This window comes from Carassius carassius, chromosome 10 (assembly GCF_963082965.1).
Source record: "Carassius carassius chromosome 10, fCarCar2.1, whole genome shotgun sequence".
Taxonomy (NCBI): domain Eukaryota; kingdom Metazoa; phylum Chordata; class Actinopteri; order Cypriniformes; family Cyprinidae; genus Carassius; species Carassius carassius.
In genome coordinates this window covers 1155305-1176422 of record NC_081764.1, presented here as the reverse complement: position 1 = coordinate 1176422, position 21118 = coordinate 1155305, and the positions used below count along the sequence as shown (strand labels likewise).

Sequence of the window (21118 nt, the reverse complement as noted above, 5' to 3'; positions counted from 1 at the left end):
TTATCCAGAGCTCATGTGAAACTGCGTTGTTTCTCATTCTCTTTTGTAACTCGTCCTGTATCATTATTATTAACCTGAGATCAGCATCAACAGCTGCATAATCAGAGCGACACACCAAAGACAGATAGACAAGCAAACATCTGCAATCGCTTAAACACACTGTAAAAACAGTTTAATCAGTGAAAATACCACATATGATCAGTTTCCATGCATCAAATTGCCATCACAAGCATGCACTGTGGCATTGCTTTAAGATATCCCACAGTACTGACTGAATGACATGATTAATGTACTATCAGGTATGTTATATATGAAAGTGTAATGATGTGTTTCCAGTATGTTTGGTGATATCAGCTGCAGATGTAGACGTGTTCACCAGAGACCCTGTTTTGGCGATACCAATGCGAGTATCTTCACAGGTTTGCCCTCCGACCGCGTCTAATCTCACTCAATTAAGCGTGAGTCAGCGGCTCATTGAAGGCAATGTGAGGCAGTTTCAGCACCGCAGCTTGTGAACAGCTCCTGTGAATCTCACAGCATCCTGAGACACAGATGCATGAGCAGGAACAGCATTGACACTGGGTTCACATATAAAACCTTTTATAAACAAACGTCATAATTGTTATGTTGCAGTCATTTTGATCTGGAGAGGGTTTTCATTTTCTTCAAAAAAGCTCGTTAAAGTTATTGCATTGGACTAACACTTATACTGACTTTGCTCACGCGGGGTATCATAACTTCCCAAAAAATAGCATAGGTTTTGTATTTATCATTTGACTTTGAGTAAAAAGTGCCAAATTTATTCACAAATAATGCTTTTTTTCACTCAAAAACAGAGGCTTAAATCATCAGTCTTTATAGCAGTACTCGTTTTTTTACATTTTTGTGTTAAAATACTCACATTCTTTGTGATTATTTTTTAAAATGTTAAAAAATACCACCTCAAACAGCCCAAAACGGCAACATGGACTCTTATCGGTGTACTTACTGTAATTCCCTTAATTAATGGTGAAATAATTACTAAATGAATAGTGCACATCCTGAGTATTTGGATTATATCTGGTTAAATTAGCAGTTGAGTGGGTGTAGATACAAGATTGGTTTCTTCATGGTTCCTCCAAAGCTTTCTTTCCATGCCATAAAAATGCTATAGGTAATGCTATATTTTAAGCTAGAAACCCAAGTGTTGATCTGACATTAGGAACAGGACTGCACTCTTATTTTAGCTGCAGATGTGTCTAATCCACTGCGTTTCTGTGTCGTGTCTGAGAATGAAACAACATTGAGTAACACGCTCAAGTCAGCAAAAACTGCTAATCGTAGTAGACAGTTTGGAAACCAGAGAGGATGAGTTAAATAAAATAAATGACTCAAAACTGCTGCTCTTACTGTGTTTTAGAGCTGCTGATGTTCACCAAATAACAGCAGTCGTGCAATGTGAGTATTTCACAAAGAAAATGCAATTGAAGCTATTTGCACTGTAAAAAAAAAAAAATATATATATATATATATAACATTTTACGTGTTCCTGATTGAAATTAAGTTTATAGTAAAAAAAAAAAATATATATATTATATTGCATTAAGTTTATATACCAAATTATTAAAATACACAGAGGTTAAAGAGAAAGCCACAAGATGAATCAAAGATCATCACAATGCTGAAACACTAATATATAGAAGACACCATATATTAGTGTATACAAAACACCATAAAATAATGCAATAAACATGCAATTAATAACAGAAAATGTAACATAACAAACCCTAATGTATTCAATGAATAAGAAAACCATAAGAAGAAACTGTTATTTGAATGCAAAACAATGTTTCACACAAGAAATTGTGCCAATTTTACGTGTTTTTTTTTCTTTCACAATTTTAATACCCAAATCAGTATTTTATTGTAAAATTCCCATTAGATGTCCCGTTAGATTTAGAGCAGTTTTGCACACATTTAAATTAATCATTAATCAATTATTAATTTTTCACTGCAGTATTTTACCATTAAAACTAGAATAATTTTTAACAGTATAGTTTTTTGAAAAATACACTTTTGCATCATCTTCATTTACTCACCAAAAGTACAGAAGATAATGTTTTGTGTGTGTGTGTGTGTGTGTGTGTGAGCTCTCAGCTCAGGTGTGAATCAGGCACCACCATTTAAGTTTGCTGTGAAAAAAGCAGCATGGTCTCAGGCCATCGGCCCTGCAGCAATCCGACACACTCCGGTTTATATGGAGCTGATGAATGAGACACACACCTCATAAACATGCACTTTCTGATGAGCTGAAGCACTGATTTATAGTGACCAAAGATTCAGTTCAAGCTTGTAGTGTCGATGGGAATGGCACTCCAGGTCTTAATAGATTTGTGAGATGAACAAACCCAAATCTAATCATTATTCACTGATAATCAACAATTAGCTTCTTTTTTTCACTCTTCATTTGGTTTGTAAAAAAGCTTGAAATATTGCCAAACTGGTTTGGATTAATCAAGACTTTTTAATGGTTCTGAAAGAATTCTCTTCCGCTCACCAAGGCTGCATTTATTGGATCAAAAACATTGTTAAAAATTTGAAATATTATTACAACTTTTAGAAAGAATTTTCTATGTGAATATCTGTTGAAGTGTAATTTATTTCTCTGTATTTTCAGCATCATTCCTCCAGTCTTCAGTGTCACACGATCTTCAGAAATCATGAAAATATGATGATTTACTGATTCTGAATATTATCAGTGTTGAAAACAGTTGTGCTGCACAATATTATTTTCGGAAATGTTTATTTTTAAGAATTCACAGATGAATAGAAATTTTAAAAGAACAGCATTTATTTGAAATAGAAATCTTTTGTAACATTCTAAATGTTACTTTTGAGCAATTAAAAGAATCCTTGATGAATAAAAACATTGATTTCTTTCTAACATTGAAAAAATCCATATTTTTTATGATAATCACAAATGTTTCTTGAACAGCAAATCATCATATTAGAATGCAATAAATACACAGCAATAAATTAAATTTTATCAGTTATTCACATAGAAAACAGCTGTTACAAATTGTAATATTATTTCACAATTTTTGATGTATTGCAATCAAATAAATGCAGACTTGGTGAGCAGAAGAGACTTCTTTCCAAAACATTTAAGTATTTGAATAATTTAAACATTTAGAGGTGAACTCATCTGTTTGTAGTAAAGGGGAAATGTGAGTTCGGCTGCAGGTCGTGGGACGTTTAAAGTGAATCAGAGGACTGTGTGTCTTGATGCAGAGATCAGTGTCACTCCGTCTGTCAGTCGGGGAAGTAAAGTCAAAGAGCAAACGTCTGGTTAGAGGGAAAAACAACATGAAACTGCATAAATAAAGGCCTTCTGCTTTCTGCAGACTGACATTATTTTACAGTTTTGTGGGTTGAATTGCACCATCTGAAAGCTGATGAAGAGATGAAGTCAACATGAAACTATTTGCATTTTGCAACCCTTTATACTTTTATAAAATTACATATTTGTTTAATCAAACTGGAGATAAAAGTGTATTTTCTCCACCAGGAACTGATTGGACTGAACATTTTAGACCAAAATAAGTCAGATCTTGAGCAAACACTGATCTTAATTTTTGTTATGTAGGTTTGAGGTGTTTGACAAGCTGTGAGCAATGCATTTCATCATGAATGTTGATGTGTGTGTGTGTGTGTGTGTGTGTGTGTGTGTGTGTGTGTGTGTGTGTGTGTGTGTGTGTGTGTGTGTGTGTGTGTGTGTGTTGGTATTAAGCCGTCTGTTCTGGTCTTTGGCTTCGGTCCATTTATCATTTTATATTAAATTGAACTAAAAATGCATGCATGCATGATTAACTCTGTATATATGTATGTTGCTTTCATGATGTATTAGATGCTCATCAGAGTCAGTTTAGTGGTTTATTAACTATATTTATTGCAGCATGTGTGTCATAACCCTGAGAAAAGCATCAATCAAGCACACTGCCCTAACATGCTCATAAACTACACACACACACACACACACACACTGAAATGTCGTCGACATGCGTTTTTGATGGTGTTGTAGGATGCAGAATTGAGCTTTGATCCTGATTTGTTAACTGATAAAATGAAGTTTTCTTATTTAGCAGCATATCTGTTATGCAGCAAAGCACTGATTGTGGTTTATGAATTATTCTCTCATTTGCTGAGGTGTCTGGAGTTAATCTTCATATGAGCATTAATGAGAAATTATGGACTACGACGGAGAAGAATGAATAGAAAACCCTTTTATCATCGATCTTGTTCATTACATGATGCTGCAATTAATGCATTACATGATGCTCTCTCTCTCTCTGTCTCTCTCTCGCTCTCTCTCTCTGTCTCTCTCTCTCTCTGTCTCTCTCTCTCTGTCTCTCTCTCGCTCTCTCTCTCTGTCTCTCTCTGTCTCTCTCTCTCTCTCTCTCTCTGTCTCTCTCTCTCTGTCTCTCTCTCTCTGTCTCTCTCTCGCTCTCTCTCTCTGTCTCTCTCTCTCTCTGTCTCTCTCTCTCTCTCTCTGTCTCTCTCTCTGTCTCTCTCTCTCTGTCTCTCTCTCGCTCTCTCTCTCTGTCTCTCTCTCTCTCTGTCTCTCTCTCTCTCTCTCTGTCTCTCTCTCTGTCTCTCTCTCTCTGTCTCTCTCTCGCTCTCTCTCTCTGTCTCTCTCTCTCTCTGTCTCTCTCTCTCTCTCTCTGTCTCTCTCTCTGTCTCTCTCTCTCTCTCTCGGTCTCTCTCTCGCTCTCTCTCTCTGTCTCTCTCTCTCTCTCTCTGTCTCTCTCTCTCTCTCTCTCTCTCTCTCTCTCTGTCTCTCTCTCTCAGCCCAGTGAACGAGTTTTGACAGATCGGTCAACCGAGAAACCCTCAGGACCTCCATCAGCCTCCAAATCCAGTTGTATAGTCTTACTGAACACACGACGACGATGCATGACGACCAGAAATCTCACAGAATATCTTAAAAGTAGTCCCTATGACCTGACACTGTCACATCAGGCTTGAATGCTTAAATGCATTCGTTCTTCAAAACTGAACCTTTTATGCTCCGTAAATTTGGACTGAATGATGGTTTGTAGGTGTACTGTCACTTTAAGACAGCAGCGTGCAGATGAGCATATGACACATGCTTCTCTAACCACCTTCACACTTTAGAAAAGACTGTTGAAATGAGTGCTGTCATGTGCTGTTAGAGGGTTTTCAATCACTGTCTCACACACACACACACACACATGTGTGTGTGTGTGTGTGTGTGTGTGTGAGGGTCATGAGTAGGTGGAAATGCACCTGTGACGCCATCAATTGCTCATAGTGCTTGTGTTCTTGCTAAAAGCGTTTAGATGTTTTGCTGCTGATCCACTCTGTAACACAGTGTTTGTTATGCAGGTAGAACAGAAGAGGTCAGATCATCATTTGTAGCATTTCATTTTAGTTTTATATCAGCCTCTCTCTGTCAGACTGAAATTACCTATTTTTTTAACATTGTGAGCTGGAAACAGGACAATGTTGGTTAACTTTTTCCATCTGTCTTTTATGAGCTCAGCTGTGTTTGAGCGTCTCCAGCAAACCACTGCAGTTTATATGTGAGGTTTTGATTATACTGGGCTGTCCTGTCACAGGTCTTCAGAGGATTTGAGGAGCGGCAGCGTCCCGTCATGAGCAGCACGTCATTAGTCTCACCACAGCTGTAATTACTGTAATCAGAAGCTCCTGGAGCATCAGGCCTCGACCCGAGAATCAAACAGTAAATTAGAAAAGAAACATTAACGCAGGAGGTTTAATGAGCACGCTTATGTACACGTGTGTGTGTGTGTGTGTGTGTGTGTGTGTGTGTGTGTGTGTGTGTGTGTGTGTGTGTGTGTGTGTGTGTGTGTGTGTGTGTGTGTGCACTGAACACAGCATTTCTGAGTTCAATCTAATTAAAGTGGTTTAAATTCCAAATTGTTTCCTGAATTTGAATTGACTTTGAATTGATGTAGTGAACAGGAGATAGATAGATAGATAGATAGATAGATAGATAGATAGATAGATAGATAGATAGATAGATAGATAGATAGATAGATAGATAGATAGATAGATAGATAGATAGATAGATAGATAGATAGATAGATAGATAGATAGATAGATAGATAGATAGATAGATGATAAGCATTAAACTTAAGACTCATAATGTCTAATTTATCTTTTTGTTTATATTTTTTGTTTAATATTTTAACTAGAATTTTTTTCTTTTTTGCAGTGTGCATGATCTGATCTGTTGAAATAACTGAACTCATCTATGTAACATCTAGTTTACACATAAACCTTGACAACATAATCTCTAATGTTATGATTAAAAAAATCATGTTATTATGACTATAAATAACTCTAACCAGCACAAACCACCCATGGAAATTCATGTTTGTTGTTAATGCAAGATCTCTCTCACACATTAAACGTAATGATCCTGATCCTGTAGACTCATTGTTTCGTCCCACTGGAGACGTAGTGAGACGAAACTAGTTGTTCTCAGCAGTCCTCTCAGTCTTCTCTGTATTGACGTGGGTGTTTTGTTAATCTATAATTTGAGCTGTAGTCTTGTCATCCAATCCACTGGACAGATGCTGTTTGTAGGAGCAGAGAGATGCGACTGTAGGACAGACTGGATTCAGTAACACAAGCCGTACAACAGCTTTGAAATCAAATGTTTTGTGCATGCTTTGTAACTGTGTATGAAGCAAAGGCAATAGAAACAGAAGAGCGATTCGTGATAGAAGAGAGTTTTTTGTTGTTTTTTAATCACTAACTCTGCATTTTATTAACACTGCAAGAAAAACAGATCATGTCCTGGCAGAATGTTCTAAAAACTCAAAATGCAATGCAAAATTCAAAATACACCTGTGAAACTTCAAATAATGCAGTCTTATGATCATGCATTTAACAGACAAATCATGGTGCTTTACAGTAAGGATGTTCATTGTTAATTCAAGTTAAGTTTTCGTTTTCATTTCGTTTCGTTTGACATTAATGCACTTGGAGCTAACATGAATAAAAAAAATGAACAATTGGATTTCAGTTTACTGACATTGTTAATGTTAGCAAATGCAAAATGTAAACAAATGAGATCTGGTAAATTGTTAAATGACTGTTTCTTCTAGAAAATGTGCAAGATTTAATGCAGAGCAAATTATATTGAGATAGAATAGTTGCATAATTCCAAATAAATAAATTATTATCCACAGATAAATGTAAAAAGATTAACAAAAATTAAACATATTGACAAATAAATAGAAAGAATTTTGCAAACATTAATTAAATAAATAAAAAAAATAAGATTTGCAAATAAAATTTTATGCCACAAACAAATCTTTGCCATGCATTTATTTGTATATCCCATCCTAATCTATTGATTTGTATTTATAAAATAAAATAAATAAATATATATATTTTTATTATTTTACTTTCATGGTTTTAGTTTTAGTTAACAATAACCCTGTTAACAAAGTTGGCATCTAATTATTAAGTTCAAGCACTTATAGCATCTAAATATTGTCTTGGACAAACACCTTTGATATGATCCCTAAATCGAAAAGTTTGCCCGGCAACAAAGACAGAGAAAAGAGATTTAATTCCCACACAAACACTCTGATTGGCTGTTCCTCTCTATCTGAGTGAGTGTGTTAGTGCTTGCTTTAGCTTGTTCTTTTCATCTAATCACCAGCTAATTAATCCTCGTTAAAGACAGAGCAGTGCAAGCTCAAGTCCTCCTTGATATTCATTTGGAGAAAGTGCTGACTAAGATGTTTGGGAGTGTAAAACTAGAGCTAAAGAGTCAGAAAATAGAGTCGTCGCGCTGTAGCTTTGCACACTTGGCCAGCGGAGCGTTATATTGCGTCCGCTCCTACATTAAGTTCAATTACAGTTTACATGTCCGCTGGAAAGCATTACCGCACCGTGACTGTCGACAAACTCTTGCTCCTGAAATTATGTTTCTGTGAAAACAGAGAAATCAAGACACAAGTGTCATTAATCAGTGCAGTGTCATCACTATCAGTCACTGCTACTATACCTGTGCGAATATTCGTTTTTACCTTCCATGAACCTCTAACATGACCTCGCAGAGAAAATTAGATTCTTCTGCTATAATGATGTTACAATAAAGTGAAGAATAAGGGAAGCATCTGTACTAGAGAAATATTATATAACCAAAGATGATCCAAATAATTAAAATGCATGAAAGTAAAATTGTGCATCTTACTATTTTTTTTTTTTTTATTACAATGTGTGTTATTTGTTTATTTATTTATTGCATATTCATGTAAGAAAATATGCACTGTTATTGCTCAGCAAAAATACTATTTAATGAATACATAAATGTAAATACATTTAAATGTAATGTTCACATTTATTTATTTATTAAACAAAACCTTACATATATTATTACATACATACTGAGGAGCATGATATTAAATATATATAATATATACATGTATATGTGTATATAATCATTATGTTATTACATTACAGTATACATATATAATTATATATCTACTATTAATTATATATACATTATTTATGCAATATATTTATATTTAATATATTTTATTATGTATTTGATATTTATATAAATTATATTATTATTTTGCACTTCATATATTTTTGTAAAAAATAAATAACCGCTCAATTTTTCTCCTTATTCACCTGTACATACAGCATTATCATTTATATTTCACACTATGAAGTGCTTTGCGCTTTCTAATTAAATTGCATTAGCACTAATAGTTACATAATATTTATTATGTAAATTTTGGATGTGGCTGTAACTATTATCTCCAAAGGTTAGCTGTCAGCTTATTTTTCTGTAGAGTAGATAAACATGATAATATAAAAGTGCATCACTCTGTAGAATTGACTGCCTAGGGTCGGTGTGTTATTGGAATTATAATGTTTGTGTCAATAAATAGTTTGTGTAATGTGTTCACGCGGAGGACTAGTGTGTGTCAAGGCTGATATCACGCTATTACTCATATGTCTGTGGCCAAGGCCATCAGCGGCCAGCTCAGCACTTCCCTCAGGATTCTTATTGAGTTTGTTGAGGAACCACAGCAGAGCTCACGCTGACAGAGAGATGATGAAAAAAACAGTGTCAGCAATGCAATTACCCACTTTAATGTGGCATCTGAAGGACAGATTACAAATAAACACTCGCTTATTGTCTCTATTTGCTGGATAGTTCATTAGGAAAATCTTAAAAAGGTGCAACATGATTTATTTAGATAAAGTAATTCATTATGCTGATCAAACCACCAACAACAAAAAATGTTTACCGTATTAATACATGCATTTGGTTTTATTTAGCAAAAATCACATGCAAATGCAATGCACATCAAGTAAACTGTTTTTTATTCTTGTCATTTCCGTTTTCTGCTGGTTTAATACATGCATTTGGTTTTATTTTGCACAAATCACATGCAAATTCAGTGCACATCATGTAAACTGTTTTTTTTTTCTTTTCATTTCAGTTTTCTGCTGGTTTTCTCCTGTCTGGTTCTGTCCGTGTTCTCCACCATCAGAGAATATGAGAAGAGCTCCGAAGACGCCCTCTACATCCTGGTATGTATTATCACAGGGGTATTGATTTAACACGTGTGCATTGATCACATGCTACCATGACATCTGTCTGTGTGTTTGTAGGAAATTGTAACCATTGTGGTTTTCGGAGTGGAATATATAGTAAGGATCTGGTCTGCAGGATGTTGCTGTCGATACAGAGGATGGAGGGGAAGGTTAAAATTCGCCCGGAAACCTTTCTGTGTTATCGGTGAGTATCTTGGCACAACCAAGTTGTAAATGAAGAGTACATTTTACAAGAGAATACTATTTTAGTCTTTCTACTTCTACTAGTTTCATGCATTTTCTGTTTCTTTCTAATCATTTGCAAAATGTATTATGAGTGAAAAATAGTCTCAAAGTAAATCCTAACCTCACAAATCCTCATCCTTTCAGGGTTTTCTAGCCATGTAAGCACAGCTTGTATTTGCTGTAACTGAATATTAAAAAGATCAAAGTCTATTTTTGTTTCAACATGAGCAATGCAGCAACACCAAGGTTATGGGTTTGACTCCCAGGGAATATTTACACTATTAAAAAAAAAATATATATATATATATATTGTCATGATTATTAGATGGAGTGCCCATGAACTTCAGTAGAGGGCACTCCACTCAGGACCACTCTACCCATCAACCACCAGATGTCACTTGGACACTAGCACCTCTCATACTGTTGCACCACACCCGAACTACATTACCCATGAGTCACTGCATCACAATCACCCTGCCACACCTGCACCTCATTCATCAGCCAATTTCCTTGCCACACCTGCACCTCATTTACACACACACATAAAAGCAGCACCAAAAGTCAGGTTCCAGTGAACTCTCCAGAGTCGAGTCAGGTTCCAGTGAACTCTCCAGAGTCGAGTCAGGTTCCAGTGAACTCTCCAGAGTCGAGTCAGGTTCCAGTGAACTCTCCAGAGTCGAGTCAGGTTCCAGTGAACTCTCCAGAGTCGAGTCAGGTTCCAGTGAACTCTCCAGAGTCGAGTCAGGTTCCAGTGAACTCTCCAGAGTCGAGTCAGGGCTAGTCACCATGGACTCTCCAGAGTCAAGTCAGGGCTAGTCACCATGGACTCTCCAGAGTCGAGTCAGGTTCCAGTGAACTCTCCAGAGTCGAGTCAGGGCTAGTCACCATGGACTCTCCAGAGTCGAGTCAGGGCTAGTCACCATGGACTCTCCAGAGTCGAGTCAGGGCTAGTCACCATGGACTCTCCGGAGTCGAGTCAGGGCTAGTCACCATGGACTCTCGGGAGTCGAGTCAGGGCTAGTCACCATGGACTCTCCGGAGTCGAGTCAGGGCTAGTCACCATGGACTCTCCGGAGTCGAGTCAGGGCTAGTCACCATGGACTCTCCGGAGTCGAGTCAGGGCTAGTCACCATGGACTCTCCAGAGTCGAGTCAGGGCTAGTCACCATGGACTCTCCAGAGTCGAGTCAGGGCTAGTCACCATGGACTCTCCAGAGTCGAGTCAGGGCTAGTCACCATGGACTCTCCAGAGTCGAGTCAGGGCTAGTCACCATGGACTCTCCAGAGTCGAGTCAGGGCTAGTCACCATGGACTCTCCAGAGTCGAGTCAGGGCTAGTCACCATGGACTCTCCAGAGTCGAGTCAGGGCCAGTCACCATGGACTCTCCAGAGTCGAGTCAGGGCCAGTCACCATGGACTCTCCAGAGTCGAGTCAGGGCCAGTCACCATGGACTCTCCAGAGTCGAGTCAGGGCCAGTCACCATGGACTCTCCAGAGTCGAGTCAGGGCCAGTCACCATGGACTCTCCAGAGTCGAGTCAGGGCCAGTCACCATGGACTCTCCAGAGTCGAGTCAGGGCCAGTCACCATGGACTCTCCAGAGTCGAGTCAGGGCCAGTCACCATGGACTCTCCAGAGTCGAGTCAGGGCCAGTCACCATGGACTCTCCAGAGTCGAGTCAGGGCCAGTCACCATGGACTCTCCAGAGTCGAGTCAGGGCCAGTCACCATGGACTCTCCAGAGTCGAGTCAGGGCCAGTCACCATGGACTCTCCAGAGTCGAGTCAGGGCCAGTCACCATGGACTCTCCAGAGTCGAGTCAGGGCCAGTCACCATGGACTCTCCAGAGTCGAGTCAGGGCCAGTCACCATGGACTCTCCAGAGTCGAGTCAGGGCCAGTCACCATGGACTCTCCAGAGTCAGGGCTAGTCACCATGGACTCTCCAGAGCCTGGGCTAGTCACCATGGACTCTCCAGAGCCTGGGCTAGTCACCATGGACTCTCCAGAGCCTGGGCTAGTCACCATGGACTCTCCAGAGCCTGGGCTAGTCACCATGGACTCTCCAGAGCCTGGGCTAGTCACCATGGACTCTCCAGAGCCTGGGCTAGTCACCATGGACTCTCCAGAGCCAGGGCTAGTCACCATGGACTCTCCAGAGCCAGGGCTAGTCACCATGGACTTTCCAGAGCCAGGGCTAGTCACCATGGACTTTCCAGAGCCAAGGCTAGTCACCATGGACTTTCCAGAGCCAAGGCTAGTCACTGGTGATCTTCAAGGAAAGAGTCAAGTCACTGGTGATCTTCAAGGAAAGAGTCAAGTCACTGGTGATCTTCAAGGACCGAGTCAAGTCACTGGTGATCTTCAAGGACCAAGTAAAGTCACTGGTGATCTTCAAGGACCGAGTCAAGTCACTGGTGATCTTCAAGGACCGAGTCAAGTCACTGGTGATCTTCAAGGACCGAGTCAAATCACAGTAGTTCTTCCGGAACCGAGTCAAGTCACAGTCGATCCTCAGGAACCGAGTCATGTCACAGTCGATCCTCAGGAACCGAGTCAAGTCACCAACGAGTTTCATGAGCAAAGTCAAGTCACCAACGAGTTTCATGAGCAAAGTCAAGTCATCATTAACCTCCATGAACTAAGTCAAGTCACAGTTGATCCTCAGGAACCAAATCAAGTCACAGTTTATCCTCAGGAACCAAGTCAAGTCACCAACGATCTTCATGAGCAAAGTCAAGTCACCATTAACCTCCATGAACTAAGTCAAGTCACAGTTGATCCTCAGGAACCAAGTCAAGTCACCAACGATTTTCATGAGCAAAGTCAAGTCACCAACGATCTTCATGAGCAAAGTCAAGTCACCATTAACCTCCATGAACTAAGTCAAGTCACAGTTGATCCTCAGGAACCAAGTCAAGTCACCACGATTTTCATGAGCAAAGTCAAGTCACCAACGATCTTCATGAGCAAAGTCAAGTCACAGTTGATCCTCAGGAACCAAGTCAAGTCACCAACGATCTTCATGAGCAAAGTCAAGTCATCAATGATCTTCATGAGCAAAGTCAAGTCATCAATGATCTTCATGAGCAAAGTCAAGTCATCAATGATCTTCATGAGCAAAGTCAAGTCATCAATGATCTTCATGAGCAAAGGCAAGTCACAGTTGATCCTCAGGAACCAAGTCAAGTCACCAACGATCTTCATGGGCACAGTCAAGTCACAGCTGATCTTCATGAACCCAATCAAATCACCACAGATCTACCAGAGCCTCGTCACATCTCAGCCGAACTCCCAGAGCCTCGTCACATCTCAGAGCTCTCGTCCTATCCTGTCACGGCCAGGGAGGCCGTCAATAAGCTCTCATTCATTCCGGTCTGGGCTACGGAGACCATCCACCAACTCTCTGTCTGTCCTGTCATGGCCACGGAGGTCCTCCATGAACTAACCGCCTGCCCTGTAATGGCAACGGAGGCCAGCTACCATCTCATCACGGACACGGAATCCGCTATTAACCTGTCAATGTTCTCTGTTTCAGTCCCACCTGAGCAGACTTGCGGTCCGGTGCCATCGACTCCACTGTGGTGGTCCTCTGCTTCGCCCTGGTGGGCTTCTGTCCCGTCTGCTCGGCTGTGGTGGTCCTCTGCTCCGCCCTGGTGGGCTTCTGTCCCGTCTGCTCGGCTGTGGTGGTCCTCTGCACCGCCCTGGTGGGCTTCTGTCCCGTCTGCTCGGCTGTGGTGGTCCTCTGCACCGCCCTGGTGGGCTTCTTTCCCTTCTTCTCAGCTGTGGTGGTCCTCTGCTCCACCCTGGTGGGCTTCTGTCCCATCTTCTCAGCTGTGGTGGTCCTCTACTCCTCCCTGGTGGGCTCCAGCTCCACCTGCTCTGCCTTGGTGGACCTCCTGTTTTCCTGAGTTAGGCCCAGGAAGGGCTCCAGTTCTGCCTGCTCTGCCCCAGTCCACTGCACTTCCTCATGGACCTGGCCCTCCATCCCTCTCCCTGTTCCGCCTCCGCTCCACCGCCCTCCTAGATTGTTTTGAGCGTCTGGAAGCCGCTCCTTTGGGGGTGGGCTATGTCATGATTATTAGATGGAGTGCCCATGAACTTCAGTAGAGGGCACTCCAGTCAGGACCACTCCACCCATCAACCACCAGATGTCACTTGGACACTAGCACCTCTCATACTGTTGCACCACACCCGAACTACATTACCCATGAGTCACTGCATCACAATCACCCTGCCACACCTGCACCTCATTCATCAGCCAATTTCCTTGCCACACCTGCACCTCATTTACACACACACATAAAAGCAGCACACTCACTCTCACTCACTGCGAAGTCTTGTTTAGCCTGTCTAACATTTCCGAGCGTTTCTCCCTGTGTTTTGTCATTCCCGTGTTTGATCTTTGGACTGATTACTCCGACTCTGACTCTCTGCTGCCTGCCCCGATCTCTGCTTGTTTCTGGTTTCGACTCTGGTTATCCCTGACACACCTGACGCCATTCCTGATTTCTGCCTGTTTGACCATTCTTTAATAAAGCGCTGCATTTGGATGTTTTAAAACAGCTGTTTTAAATTGTAATAATATTTCACTGTTTTACAGTATTTTTGATCAAATAAACGTGGCCTTGGTGAGCAGAAGAGACATTTACTTATATAGAGATAAAATGCAAAAAGCAATTTGCCAAATGCATGTACATTTACAGATTTTCTGTCACATTAACATTTGATATGATTGTGTGTTTATCAGTTGAGTTTATATTTCTTTTTTTATTCCTCAGACATCATGGTGCTGATCGCCTCGATCTCGGTTTTGGCCGCTGGAACGCAGGGGAATGTGTTCGCCACCTCGGCCATCAGGAGTCTCCGGTTCCTCCAGATTCTCCGGATGATCCGCATGGACCGACGCGGGGGAACCTGGAAACTCTTGGGATCTGTGGTTTACGCTCACAGCAAGGTAGCCGAAGACGAGAAACTGTTCAGTAACCAGAAACACTTCCATTACGCTTCTGCAAATCTCATCTCACATACCGGCAGTCATTCTGCTGCTTGCAATACTTTCTGTTTGGGATCTTCACCACGGGGTTTTTCAAAAGAGATATATGGCAATGGAGGTCTATAGGCTTTAGATAAAGCAATACACTCATCAAATCAACCCGATTTACACTCCTTAATACATGCATCTGGTCTTATTTTGCACAAATCGTTAGAAGAAATGCAATTAATGTCAGGAAATATCAATGCATATCCATGCACATGAAAAAGTCAACAAGTTTACATTCTTTAATTCATGTTTCTGGTCTTATTGTGAATGAGTCGTCAATGCACGTTGTTCCAAATTAATCTAAATTCACTTTCTTTTTCTGATTTAATATCCTGTATCATGCAAAAATATATAATATTACGTTGCAAATATAATTTAATGTTATTGTAAACGTTTTTTTGAAGTCGTTTGATGCCCTCGAACACCACAGCTGAAGCATGAATCAACAGTCGACAAACTCTATTTCCAAACTGCAAAGTTGCCCAAATATGAATATGAGAGGTTTATGTTATTCAGGTTGTCCCATAAGGCTCCAAAAAACAAATGGAAACCAAAGGAGTTGTTCTGTCAAGTGTTGTTTGTGAAGCTCGTTGTTGAAGTGGGTTTGAGAGGTCGGGAACAGATCTGGTGGCGTCTTTTTGTCTCGGTGTGGCAATATCAATGAGGAGAGGAGGAAAAGGGCAAAATGATGTTAATGAGACATCCTGAGGAAGTTTCAGCTGCAGATTTGCAATCGATAGGACTTGGCAAGACATAAACTCGTACTGTAAATGCAGGGCACACGGTCACAGACGGAGAGCTGACAGGAACATTTGACATTTAATGCAAACTGCGTTGAAATCATTGGCTGTGCTGTTAACAGGTAGTAAACATGGGCAAAGTTGAAAGTGTTTGAACAAATATATATCCTAAGAACCTTTTACTAATGGTGTGTGTGTGTGTGTGTGTGTGTGTGTGTGTGTGTGTGTGTGTGTGTGTGTGTGTGTGTGTGTGTGTGTGTGTGTGTGTGTTGTGTGTGTTTGTGTGTGTTTGTGTGTGTGTGTGTGTGTGTGTGTGTGTGTGTGTGTGTGTGTGTTAAAAATATTTTTTCTTGGTTATGTGAATGTTACAGAACTATGGCAACACTCATTAGTTAATTACTTTAGTTAACCTGAACTAAGAATGAACAACACTTCTACAGCATTTAAGATTTATTAATGCATTATAAAAATCTAAAGTTAACATTAGTTAATGCACTGTGAATAAACATGAATAACCATGAACAACTCTTTTTTTCATTAACTAGCATTAACAAAGATTAATAAATACTGTAATAAATGTATTGATCATTGTTTGTTCATGTTAGTTAATAATTTAACCAATGGAAGCTTCTTGTAAAGAGTTAACTAAAACATTAAGGGAACATTTTAGGTTACATTTTATCATTTTGCAAGCAATGGAATGTTACTTTTGAATGTTTCTTTTGAATACAATGTTACTTTTAAAGGTTCTCTGAATGTTCTGAAACAAGTAGTAACTTAAAAAAATGCAATTAAAATGTTTTTGTGTTAATGTTTTGAGAATGTTATTAAAGAGCAGGGTGTAAAGAGTCTTACTTTTCGGATTCAACGTAACTGACTTTAAAAAGTTAAGACATCCATGAAGACATCGCTTTTTGTTCATACATCATTTTTTTTTTTTTATTTGTTCATAACTTTGAGAGAACCTTGCCAGAACGTTCTGAGAACATTCTCTGTTCACTGAGGCAATGATGAGAGTGACACTTTTCTTCATAGAGCTCAGTGCATCTGGAAACGTTAATGCAACTCAAACTGCATTTAATGCACATAGAATACAACCACTTCTAGAAATAGTTTCTCGTGTCTCATGCACTAATGTTCTTCAGTGCTATAGCAGAGAGAATCTATTTTTAGATTGTGGTGCATCTCCATCTTGCGTGATTATACTCAGTGAAAACAGACGGGGAGCATCGTCCGTTGTCCTAGTGAGGAAAACACATTTTCTCTAATAAACAGATGCATTATAGAAATTGCATGTTCACTGTAAACATTCTGAAATATGAATGAATTTTAAAGGAGTTGCATGCTAGCAGGGTGACGTCTGTGAAACAGCAGCATTAGTCTGATTAATAATTAATGCCGAGTATATTAAACAAGGTTATTTATGCTGTGTTGAGAGAAAAATTAAGACTTGATGATATGAAAATCTCAAAGAAAAGCTATCATACATTTTAGAGGGTTTTTACTGATACTTTTATTCAGATTGGATACACTGAATAGATCAAATGTGACAGTAAAGACATTTAATAACGTTACAAAAGATTTCTATTTCAAATAAATGTTGTTCATTTAAACTTTTTATTCATCTGTGAATCCTGAAAAGTAAAATGCATCACATTTTCCACAAATTTATCTAATTAAGCTAATTATCAGAAATGTTTCTTGAGCAGCATATCAGTATATTAGAATGATTTCTGAAGATCATTTGACACTGAAGACCGGAGTAATGATGCTGGAAATACACGGATATAAATGACAGTTTGACAGATATTCACATAGAAAACGGCTGTTTGAAATTGTAAAAATATTTCAGAATATTGCTGTTTTTACTGTATCTTCGACCTTTTAAATGCAGCATTGGTGAGCAGAAGAGACTTGTTCCAAAATCATACCAACTCCAAACTGTTTTCTAATTTCTCTGTTCAGCCGTTCACAGAATAAAATGAGTTTTTTGCTATTTCAGCACTTCTAAACAAAGTGAACTACTCTCTGTTTCTTCTAGATGGTCAGTTCTTGGCCAGATTAATCAGCAGAGTGGATCAGACTGCAGTCACGAGTCTGATTAAAGCATCCTGTCATTCATTTATTCAGGTCCCTCAGGCAACGTCTCTCTCTCTCTCTGTCTCTCTCTCTGTCTCTCTCTCTGTCTCTCTCTCTCTCTCTCTCTCTCTCTGTCTCTCTCTCTCTCTCTCTCTCTGTCTCTCTCTCTGTCTCTCTCTCTGTCTCTCTCTCTCTCTCTCTCTCTCTGTCTCTCTCTCTCTCTCTCTCTCTGTCTCTCTCTCTCTCTCTCTCTCTCTCTCTCTCTGTCTCTCTCTCTCAATTCAATTCAATTCAGAAAGCTTTATTGGCATGACAAAAAAAATACATTTTGTATTGCCAAAGCATCAAAAAACAACATAGAAATTGATTTTGAACATTAACTACACCAAACATTATAATAATAGTTAAATAAAATAAAACATAATATTATAAGATTAATAAATAAAATAAGAAGGATTATAATGCCGAAATCATGTACATAAAACACAAAAGCTAAAATAAACTAACACTGAACTTGGAATTTAACATTATATACATGTGTGTAGGTCTGATGGGGTGTTAGGCTGTGAGTGAGTGTGTGTGTGTGTGTGTGTGTGTGTGTGTGTGTGATTGGGTGTGTTAGGCTGTGAGTGTGTGTGTGTGTGTGTGTGATTGGGTGTGTTGGGCTGTGAGTGAGTGTGTGTGTGTGTGATTGGGTGTGTTAGGCTGTGAGTGTGTGTGTGTGTGTGTGTGTGTGTGTGTGTGTGTGTGATTGGGTGTGTTAGGCTGTGAGTGTGTGTGTGTGTGTGATTGGGTGTGTTAGGCTGTGAGTGAGTGTGTGTGTGTGATTGGGTGTGTTAGGCTGTGTGTGTGTGTGTGTGTGTGTGTGTGTGTGTGATTGGGTGTGTTAGGCTGTGAGTGTGTGTGTGTGTGTGTGTGTGTGTGTGTGTGTGTGATTGGGTGTGTTAGGCTGTGAGTGAGTGTGTGTGTGTGATTGGGTGTGTTAGGCTGTGTGTGTGTGTGTGTGTGTGTGATTGGGTGTGTTAGGCTGTGAGTGAGTGTGTGTGTGTGATTGGGTGTGTTAGGCTGTGTGTGTGTGTGTGTTCATTGGGTGTTTGCTGCTCTGCTCGTCCCTCAGGATGTGGAGAGATGCTACAAATCTTGCTGCTAAATTGGAGCATTTGGCTTCTTCGCCAAGGATGAATCTAAGTTTTTGGGTTGGATTACAGGTGTTAAATTGGGGAAATATCTTATTCATTTTGGGGTAATATTGGTCTCTGATGTGTTGGTATTTGGGGCATTCTGTGAGGAAGTGCAGCTCTGTCTCCGGCACTCCCAGAATGCAGTGCGAGCAGAGTCTGTCCTCCCAGGAGAGCCAGGTCTGTCTGCGCCGGCCCGTCTCGATGGCCAGGCTGTGCTCGCTGAGTCTGTACATCGTCAGGGTTTTCCTGAGCTTCACATCATTCACTGTGCTCAGGTAGCTCGCAACAGTGTACTCTCGATTTAGTGCCGAATAACATTCCAGTTTGTGTTGGTTTTGAATGGTGTTTGTCCAATGGGTGATGTACTTGTGTTGTTCTGTGTTGATAATTTGTGCAGGCCGAATGTGTGTGAGTGTGTGTGTGTGCTGAGGCGAGCTGATCTCTGCAGGAGAGAGCTCAGTCAGTCTCAGCACCAGCTGAAGAAGAGGACTCGTCCTGGGGCTCAGCTCTTGGTGTTTCAGGGCTTTATAATGGTACGTGTTGGGGTCGCTTGTTTTCAGGTGTTTCCAGAATTTGATGGCTCTTTTTTGGATGTTTAGGAGGAGAGGGTATTGGCCCAATTCTGCCCTGCATCCGTTGTTTGGTGTTTTTCTTTGGACTTTGAGTATTCTTTTACAGAAATCTAATTGTAGAGTTTCAATCGGATGTTTTTCCCAATTTAAAAAATCAAATTTTATAGAAGGACCCCACACTTCACTGCCATATAAAACAATTGGTTCAATTATTGATTTGAAAAGTTTGAGCCAAATTTGGATTGGGATGTCAATTTTGATTGATTGTTTTATGGCATAGAAAGCCCTCTGAGCTTTCTCTTTGAGTTCATTCACAGCCAAAGTAAAGTTACCAGTTGGAGTTATTTTCAGGCCGAGGTAGGTGTATGCTTTTGTGCTCTCAATGGTTCTGTGTGAGAGTGTGAATGTGTGTGTTGGTCCCTGAGATCTGGAGCGTTTCTGGAACATCATGACTCTAGTCTTCTGGAGGTTGACGGTCAGGGCCCAGGACTGACAGTAATCCTCCAGCAGATCCAGGCCGTCCTGAAGCCCTTGTTTAGTGGGCGACAGGAGGACCAGGTCGTCTGCGTAGAGTAGACACTTGATCTCTGTGTCGTGGAGAGTGAGACCTTGAAAGGGAGCATGTTCTAACATATTGGCCAATTGGTTGATGTAAATGTTGAAGAGGGTGGGGCTTAAACTGCATCCCTGTCTCACTCCGCGCCCCTGGGGAAAAATTCGGTTCTTTGGTTTCCAATTTTGACAGCGCATTGGCTGGCTGTGTACATCGATTTGATCAAATCATAGAATTTCCCCCCTACTCCACTGTCGATAAGCTTTAGGTATAATCCTTCGTGCCAGATTGAATCAAATGCTTTCTTGAAATCAACGAAACAAGCAAAAATTTGTTCTTTGTTTTGATGTACATATTTGTCAATTAGTGTTTGTAATGTAAAAATGTGATCGGATGTGCGACATTTTGGAAGAAAGCCAATTTGGGATTTACTCAAGGCATTGTGCTTCATAAGGAAGTGTAAAAGTCTGGCGTTTAAGATGCTGCAGAGAACCTTCCCCAGGTTACTGTTCACACAGATGCCTCGGTAGTTGTTGGGGTCTAGTTTGTCTCCGCTCTTGTGGATGGGGCTGATGAGGCCCTTGTTCCAGATCTCAGGGAAGAACCCTACACACAGAACATCATTGAACAGTTTGAGCATGGCCAGTCTGAAGCTTTGGTCTGTGTGTTTCAGCATCTCGTTCAGGATGCTGTCTACACCACAGGCTTTCTTGGACTCAAGGACTCCTAATTTTTCTTCCAATTCTTTCATTGTTATGGGGAAATCTAAAGGGTTTTGGTTTGTTTTAATTGATCTTTCCAAATTGTCTAGTTTATTAATTATTTCATTTTGATTAGAATTTTGAATTTCAGTTGGGGTGTATAATTCCTGGAAGTGGTTTTTCCACTTCTCCCCATCTTGGATTGCCAGAACTTCTTGATTTGGTTTGTACAGCAATTTCCATTTATCCAAAATTTGTGTGAGTTTATAGATTTTTCAATTTCTTCAAACTGGCTTTGCAGAAACTGTGCTTTTTCCGCCGGAGTGTGGCTTTATACTGTTTTAGTGCCTCACAGTAAAGAAGGCGGAGGTCCGGATTATCTGGTTGTCTGTGTTTTTGATTTGATAAGTTTC

The 21118-nt window shown here is 40.2% G+C and overlaps 1 protein-coding gene across 3 annotated transcripts in view; it reads left to right on the top strand.

Moving 5' to 3' along the window:
* LOC132151485 (potassium voltage-gated channel subfamily KQT member 2-like) overlaps positions 1-21118 on the top strand; it is a 41588-nt gene that overhangs the window by 1832 nt on the left and 18638 nt on the right. For all 3 annotated transcript variants that reach the window (XM_059559602.1, XM_059559601.1, XM_059559603.1), the window contains exons 2-4: positions 9501-9591; positions 9673-9799; positions 14617-14792. In XM_059559602.1, the coding sequence (XP_059415585.1) occupies positions 9501-9591; positions 9673-9799; positions 14617-14792 (394 nt within the window). The remainder of the gene's footprint in view (positions 1-9500; positions 9592-9672; positions 9800-14616; positions 14793-21118) is intronic.